Raw genomic sequence first — 9,067 nt, forward strand, 5'->3', positions numbered from 1 at the left:
TGACTTTTACCATGTTTTGTAAGTGCAATTTTGTTTTTTTGGCAAATGAATTACCACTTGTATTTATTTTTTACTACAAATTCCATAATTAAACCACGGTTAGTGCCATACCATAGGCTATATTAATTTTCCTAAGGGTTGTGTTTTTGTATCCACTAGCTCCCCCTAAACCTATGATAAAATATGATGATTTGTCTGCTAACTTACTACTGTAACATTACAATAGATAATAAAGACGTCGTTTATACAGTATTTTGAGTGATTGCGAGCAATGTGCTGCTGCTGCTTGACTAAGTAAACAAAGACAAAACTACATTAGCATATTTACAGATGAAACTGACCTGCACCTGAAACCCTGAACAGAAGTGTCGCTTCTCTGCTCCAGCTGTGCGCTTACACAGTTCACACCGGTCTCTCTCTCTCGCATTGATTACTCGGAGTCTGATCCAAACCGTTCGGCAGGGGCGCGGAGAGCGCGCGAGCCCAACCATTGCCAGTCACGACTAACCGATTCATGATTTATTAGAGATTTAATTATCGAATGGCGGATTCGGAAATAATCGCTTTAGTATATTCGGCCTGCAATTATACAATAACAATATTAAAGTAGAGGGCCAAATCGTCTGCCAGGCCACCGGGAATAGTCCCGGTTCTCCCGATGTCCAGTCAGCGCCTGATTTCCACAGAACGTGCAGGATTCATATTCAGTCTTTTTGCGGCTTAATATTCACAGACATCAGTCCATATCGGGTTTTGATTCAAGTGTACTGACCTACTTTTGATTTATTCGTCCAAAATGTGTCATAATCCGTCCGCGTTATAGGCTGAATTCCATTTTTATGACTCGATTCTACGAATGTGTTTTCCGCGTCTCGGAGATTATGGGCCATATGTCTTAGTGCAATTTGGGAAAGAAATAAGCTGTATGTGGATGTGAGTAAATATTCAAATGTAATCCTCTTTGTAATCGTTACAATTTTCATAAGTAACTGTAATTTAATTACTCATTTTTTCTTAGTAACTGTAACTGATTACTGTTACATTTATTTTGTAATTAAATTACGTAACGCCGTTACATGTAACTAGTTACTCCCCAACACTGCCTATAAGGCCCTAAATGGTTTAGCTCCTGCGTACCTAACTAGCCTTCTACCATGCTACAATCTATCACGCACCCTAAGGTCACAAAACGCTTTTTTAGTTCTACCAAACTTTTGGTAGTTCCTAGGATAGCAAAATCCACTAAAGGAGGTAGAGCTTTTTCACATTTGGCTCCCAAACTCTAGAATAGTCTTCCTGATAATGTTCAGGGTTCAGACACACTCTCTCTGTTTAAATCTAGATTAAAAACGCATTCGAATGATTTATCTCTTAAATTGTGACTGCAGTTGTATCTGATCAAATGCGCATTCTTATTCTTTAGCTTGGGTTAAACTAATTAATTTTACTTTGTTGGATCAGCAGCTATGCTAATGATGTCTCTATTTGTTTCTATGTTTTTTACATTTTACATCCCGTGGTAACCAGGATTTACACAAGCTCCAGTCTTGATCCAGAACACCTGAGAAGAGATGATGCTGACCCTCAGAGGACCCCAGATGATGCTAACCGTGAATCAACAAACAGAACTAACAAATATTGCTACAAGTGTAACTGCTTCATACAATTGCTGCTGTAAATAATGTTCATCGTCTGGCTATGACTACGTCCTGTATTAATTTTTATGATATTAATTTTTGTCATATGCACACAAACTGACAGTCACCACTTATAAGGTACTACTAAATATTGTAGAAACATAATTTTCTGTAAATTTGCTTTGTAATGTTTCGTATTTTACAAAGCGCTATGCAAATAAACTTGAATTGAATTTTATTTTTATTTATTATATTATTTAAAAGCCCTTGCTACTTGTACTGCGTTTAAGCTAACTAAGACTTGTTATATCACTTGTATATGATTGCTCTGTTTATTCAGCAAGCTGAAGGCACGTTCGTGGATGGTTCATGCACGCACTGCATGTGTGACCATGGCAACGCTGCGATCGCGTCTCTCCTTTCTTAAGGGGAAGGAGCAGACCCCTCTGTTACTACCCGTTTCGGTTTCTCTGCCACAAGGAGAGGACCGCCGGCTAGTGCTCTGGGAGATTTGAAGGTGACAGTGAGAGCTTCTCCGCCGGGCCACGCACCACGGACCTCTTACCCCTTCCTGTGCGGCGGCTGGATGATTTTGCTGGGCTGTGTTATGGCAGAACCCAACGGGTCATTCAGTTACCTGCCAGGGATCAGATGTCAATTGCAGCATCAGGGATGGGCTATTGACCTCTGTGGATGAAGATTTGGCGGGGCTGCCCCCCTCGAGTGCTCATGGCTGTTCAATTGATTCTCGGTGTAGAGCGCGGCTCACAACCGCGTTTTGCTCTGGTTTCTTTCTTATCGGATGTGCATGGGGAAGTGATGTAGTCATGGATGGCCCCTTTTTACGGCTGGAAGCAGCTCGTTTCGTTCCTCCGTCCTCACTACCCTCGATGGTGGGGCAGCTAGGGGTGCGTCGACATTCCCCAGCAGGAGAGTGCAATTGCGGTGCACTTGTGTCCGCAAAACGCCGCCACTGGGAAGAATAGTCTGCGCCTCTCACCCAAGGCCTGTAAGCTGTCGGCCGCTCTCGCTGCCAAGGCTTGCAGTGCTGCGGGCCAAGCTGCCTCTGCCCTGCATGCCATGGCTATCCTGCAAACTCACCAAGCCAAGGCTTTAACAAATACACGAGGGTAGAACCAACCCAAGGTTGATGCAGGAACTGCGCATGGCAATGCGACGATGTCCACTCTGGTGGTCCAGTAGGGCAGTTCTGGTTAAGCCTGGTCGGTATGAGAGATGTTGACAAAGTGCACTTTCTCGACGCTCCCATCTCCCAGGCTTTCCTGTGCGGCGACACTGTCAGGGGCTTTGCCCAGCAGTTCCTGACTGAGGCCATCCAGCACATCTTGCCCCGACGTGATTCTCCGGTTGCCACCACTCCGTGGGCGCCCCCCTATGTCCTCCACACCAGCTCCGCCTCTTCGAGGCCGGCACATCAAGCCCCATGCAGGAGAGTGATGCCCCCCCCCCATGTCACTTCTGGCTGCAAAAACCTCTAAGAAGACGACTAAGCGGCCCTGACATGGGCAACTCGGAGATGTGGGAGACTGCTCTTCAGGAGCTGGTGGAGACAGCACCACTCCTTCCCCTGGAGGAGGGCTGGATGGAGAATCCTCAGTTTTTGTTTCTTCTGTTCCGCCGCTGGTCCAATGGCTGGTGACACCTACTTTTTCAATAAAAGAGCAAATTGCCCTTTCCTCCGAGTTGCAAGGCTCGCGGGTTGATGATGAGCGACACACTGCCTCCTCATTCTCACCCACGATGCCCCCTTTCGCCAGCGGTCAAGAGGTCGCGGTTCGGAGACGCAACGCCTCTGTCTTGCGCGAGGAGATTGCTGTCCTGCTGGTGAAGGATGCAATTAAGCCGGTCCCTCCAGCCGGGATGAGGACAGGGTTTTACAGCCCTTACTTCATCATACCCAAAGAAAAGCGGTGGCATTCGACCTATCCTGGATCTGCGAGTCTTGAATTGGGCCCTGCAAAAGCTTCTGTTCAAGATGTTGACACAGAAACGCATTATCAAATGCGTTCAGCCCCAGGACTGGTTTGCAGCGATCGACCTGAAAGATGCGTACTTTCATGTCTCGATCCTCATGAGTCCCGAGATGGGCATGGCACTGCGGTACACATTGTGTCGCCATCACACCGATGTGTCGCCACCAATTCAGCCCCTGGCCGGACGTTGCCTTTCTACGGGCTGGCGTGCCCTTGAACTAAGCTGAGCCTGACAGTTAGACTGCTCCGAACCAGGTTAGTTTGCCAGCATAAGTAGGCAGAGTGACTAAGCTTGAGCTATGGTAATTTTGCTTCATCAAACCAAATGAAGTGTAATTAAGTCAGGCTAACTGAAATAAGCCTGGCTTATTTGGTAAACTTGTTTAATGAAACGGCACCCTGGTCTACTATCAATTAAAAAGGACCCAAGTCACATCTTCTTCAATTATGTGATGTTGGTCTTCAGGACGGCCAATAGAAACGGCATTTCCCTCTCCTACAAGTGTATGTTCTTTCTCACCATTTACGGCCAGTAAATGAGAAGCACTTTGTTGATCTCTCTCATCCTCTGTGGTGGAAGGAGCTGCTAACCCAAACCATCACAAAAAGTTCTTTCTTTCACTACATTTAAGCATTTCACTTCTGCTCCAGATTTTGTACTAATGTAGTTTGCACATTATGCTGTTTTATAGAACTCAATTAACAATGAGCAGAACTGAAACTGTTCACTTTGTACACGTAGGATAAAGGTACAAAAGGTATTATTATGTACCATATGGGAACTAAAATGTACTCTTTAGGCACTAACATGTACAATTTTATGGGTAAATCAGGTACAAAAGTGTACTTTTCGAAAAGATACAGCACCAGTGGCAGTTTTTGTACCTTTCTTCTGAGAGCTGTTCACTTTATCAGCATGTTTGTGTCACGCCATTTGCATGGTGTGTGGGACACAATTATACAAAAATAATTAGCAACTTTCTCAAAAATTTCACATCTTTTTCTGCAAACTGTACACAAGCAGAATGGGTATATTTAGAAATATCACACTTGAAATCATTCTGTTATTGAAACATGAGTTTGGCAAACAATTCTGGTATTTCCCATTCAATAAGATTCAAGCTGTACCTTTTTATTTTTATTTCTTCAGTTAACAACAAAAGACAACAAAGCAATTATATAATATATACAAAACAATTATATAATACATACAAAAAAATAAACTGATAAATAATAATTAACCAAGCAACTAAATTTAACTATTTGAATAAGATGAAATGTTTATAAAGCTTATATGTAGGAGATTTCTGAAAATTATAAAAGCTGTAAATTAATTGCGAACATGTTGGACTAGGTTTAAATCTACTGTATCTTGCCTTATGAATATGACAATTTTCCATTATACAAATAAATTTACAACTATTAGTAATTATGAAAGGACACAGATGCAAAAACAAAATTAATCAATAAATAAAAACAATACAAATATAAAAGAGAATGCCATCAAAGTTTCAATGTACTATATTGTTAGAAATAGCTTGCATTTGTAGAGTGCATTTTGGAATTTAGTTCGTCATCATATGAGATATTCAGTATGATTATTTGATCCTTTTTGGAGATCACATGATCTTCTAAATAAAAAGGTGTTGCAGCAAGTATAAACAGAGCTGCAGATCTTCCTGTCTGTAAGTTCCTGCAGTGAGTTACAGAAGGAAACACTGGTGCAAACAGGTAATATTGCAACATATTAAACTTGTATTGCTCTTCTGTAAGCTCTGTGATTTTATGTGATATTGTAATGATTTGACACAAGTTGTGTCTTACTGTATACTGTATACTATAGTTATAATAATAGCATATCAATAAAATTGGGAGCAAGAAAATGGTTGATTTAATGTTTCTAAGCACCAAATTAATTTAGCTTACAGAAATGTTTACTGTTTAAGTTATGTCTTTCTGATATCTGATGTGAACAAAATATTTAATGTGGATTGTTTACCAAATCTGTATAACAAACAATAAGGATATCTCTCTAAAATCTGTATTATTCCAGAAACATTGCTCATGATTGGTCTGATGTTTTTTTTTTTTGTTTGTTTGTTTTTATTATTGTACTGATAATACAGGGCTATTAAAGTGAATTTTATAAAAAAATTACTATAACATTTTTATCTGCTGAAATTATTAAATATTTAAGAAATGTGCATGTTTAAATTATCTCACAAAGCCCTTTCATTCAGATGCATTTTCATTTAGTTAAACTGTATAATTTAAAATCCATCACATCTGAAATTTTCACCAGCATATGATATTATATACTGCATGTTTGCCGCATTTTGCAATGCCCTGTGTTGGGTGTAATACATTAAGAAGGTAATTATTTAATAATTCATTATTTATTTACTGTTATTTATGTACTTCCCCCATACATTTTTTTTTTAATTTTTTTTAAATTACAGTTACTTCGGATGTAGTTGCATTAAATAGTGTATACTATGGAAAAATTCCATTAAACAACAGTTTATTGACCATCAAACGTTAATGTTAAAGTGTACACTTTTTTATGCAACCTTCTCCCTGTAGAAATACTTTGGTTAGCTTAAGAATAATTTGGATAATGGAATATTAAATTATTTATTTGAAAGAATTAAGAGTAGTTTCATGTCCTTCCTCGTATTGTTCAATTGGTCGATTTTGCTTCGCCGTGATTTTGTCAAGTAAGACATGGTCCTGGATCAACATCTTCTGATGATCCTGGATCAACATTATTGTCCAAAAATATAGACTTAACCCAATCCCTACCCCAAAACCTAACCCTACCCATAATTTATTTCTAAAATAATGATATGATAATGAAATGATAGCTGATAAACAAGGGTGTAAAAGCACCTCACCCTGGTTTAAAGCCTAAAACAGATATTTCCTGAAAAGTTATATCTCAATTCTGATTGGTTGATTGGAATGTTGTTCCAGGATCAACAAGGATGTTGGTCCAGGAACATGTTGTACTTGGTGAAATCACGCTCACCATCGATGTTGATACTGACTTTAGAAAGTAATTAATATTAAGTAATGTACTCCTTTTTTTCAGTGAGCCTAATAAGTATCATATTCTAATTACACTGTTAAAGATGTAATTAGTAGCTAGTAATGAATTCAATTTTTACAGTAACTTAAACTGGTGGTGAGTGTACATCACATTCCCAATGAATTTTTTTTTTTTTAATATGTCATTATATTTTTAAGATTTCTGGATCATAGTTATACAGTAGATTTTTGAGCCTCAGAGATGATGTAATGTTCTTTTTTCAAATATATTTACTGATTGGTTAATTGATTGATTGCACTTATAGGTTCTTATAGGTTAAAAACAAACAAACATTGTTTTCTGCTTTTTTTATTTCAGCCATTCCCCTTTTTGGACCAAACATGTACAATATTGATAAAATCATCAACCAAAGTAGTGTAATTGGAAGTGGTACTCCTACTCGATACCTTCTGAAACTGAGGGCAGAATATCCTGATGAATATAGAAAACTGGTGAAAGAAAGAAAGACAAACCACATAAAACGTTTGTAATGGTGGGAGAAACAGGAACAGGGAAAACAACCCTGATCAACACGATGGTCAACTACATCTTAGGTGTTCAGAGAGAAGACAGAATTTGGTTTGAGATCACAGATGATCAGAGTGACCAAACACAAGCTCACAGTCAGACCTCCAGCATCACTCTTTATGGGTTTTATCTGCAAGATAGTCCAGTCGATTTAACAATCATTGACACACCAGGATTTGGAGACACTCGGACTAATGAGATGGATAAAGAGATTGCCATGCGTTTGTGTAGCTTAATAAAATCTGAAGAAGTGGGTTATGAAATAGATGCTGTTTGTCTGGTGGTTAAAGCGACCCAAAATCGACTCTCTGACAGACAAATATACATATTTAATGCCGTTCAGTCTTTATTTGGAAAAGATGTTGCTGAAAACATTGTCTTGCTCTTCACACACTCAACTGGAGCTCATCCTAAAGATGCCCTGACGGCTGTTAAAGAGGTTAAAATCAAGTGTGCAGTAAATAAAAAGAATCAGCCAGTGTTTTTCCTGTTTGACAACTGTCAAGTTCAGACCTCCGATGAAGGATATCCTGAAGAACAAGAGCAGGTTCTGGAACAATCTTGGAAGAGCAGCTATCGGGGGATGGAAATATTTTTCAAGTTCATGGAGACTGTAAAATCAAAATCACTGAACATGACTGAAAATGTTTTGCAGAAACAAAACAAGTTGCAAACGAACATCTGCAATCTAAAATTACGTGTTGATGAGATAGACAAAAAGCAAAAGGAGCTGAAACAAACTCAAGAAGTCCTGGAGCAGAACATGGATTTTATCCAAAACAATGAAACCCTAAAGTATGAGATTGAAGTGCCCTACAAAGAGAAGGTTGATATTAATCCGTCTGTAGCCAAAACAGCGATGTGCTGCACTGTCTGTCAGGAGAACTGTCATTATCCAGGATGCTGGTGGGCCAGAAATCTGTCATGGTGCAGCGTGATGAAAAATGGTTACTGTACAGTGTGCACAAATAAATGCCACTACAGCAAACATGTCAAAGAAGCCAAAATATATGAAACAAAGACAAAGTTAGAGCAGAGGACATATGAAGAGTTAAAGAAGAAATATGAAGACAAAATTAGGGATGGTATGTCTTTGGTCAAGAAGATGGAAGAAGAACTGCAAGAATTAGAGAAAGAGAAAATAAAGCTTGTGATGGAAGCCTTTCACTGTGTGGAAACTCTGCAGATCATTGCACTCAATGCAGATTCACTGTTCACACTTCAGGACATTGAGTTTATGATTGACAAGTTGAAGGAAATCAAGGAGCCCGAAAAAGCCAGAACACTGGAAAGAATCAGTAAGGAAGCAGAAGGAGGAACAAAACAGATCTCTGGGGTGCCTAAAAGATTGGGAAGAGGAAAAACCTTTGCTTTAAAAAACTCTGAGAAGACTAAAAAACATTGATATGATAGGAGTAAAAGGCTGTTTGAAGTGTGTAAAACTCTTGGACGTATTTTAAAGAGTTTATACTTTACAAACTTTCGAAAATCCAGCATTTAGTTGATCCATATAAATGCTCACTGGCACAGTTGTCCACAGCGGCCCATAGGCATGACGTCTGGGTCTGAGACTACTAACCCCTGTTTCACACCGCAAGCATGAGCGGCGCGCGAGCAGCTACACCGTCACTGCAGCAGCAGACTCTCTCGAGTATTCACACTGGAAGCGTATAAGTACAGCATCACAGCAGCGGCTGCAAAGCGTGTTCGGCAGACAGTATAACCATTTCAAACAATGGGTATAATTCTTTCAACATTTGTTTTTATAACAATACACCATACTTTCACCCAAAACGATTCATTAAAAAGTTTATATGGGT

At 39.5% G+C, this 9,067-nt stretch overlaps 1 protein-coding gene across 1 annotated transcript; it reads left to right on the forward strand.

The window, feature by feature from the left end:
- The first annotated feature begins 6,994 nt into the window (after positions 1-6,994).
- LOC132152348 (uncharacterized) lies at positions 6,995-8,819 on the forward strand. Its single transcript, XM_059561116.1, has one exon. It carries the CDS (start codon positions 7,210-7,212, stop codon positions 8,650-8,652), a length of 1,443 nt encoding a protein of 480 aa, XP_059417099.1. The 5' UTR covers positions 6,995-7,209; the 3' UTR covers positions 8,653-8,819.
- The last annotated feature ends 248 nt before the right edge of the window (positions 8,820-9,067 follow it).

Source organism: Carassius carassius, chromosome 11, assembly GCF_963082965.1.
Source record: "Carassius carassius chromosome 11, fCarCar2.1, whole genome shotgun sequence".
In the NCBI taxonomy this organism is placed as follows: Eukaryota; Metazoa; Chordata; class Actinopteri; order Cypriniformes; family Cyprinidae; genus Carassius; species Carassius carassius.

Excerpts from the sequence above, each read along its gene's own strand:
- LOC132152348 (XM_059561116.1), top strand. The coding sequence starts at position 7,210 with ATGGTGGGAGAAACAGGAACAGGGAAAACAACCCTGATCAACACGATG.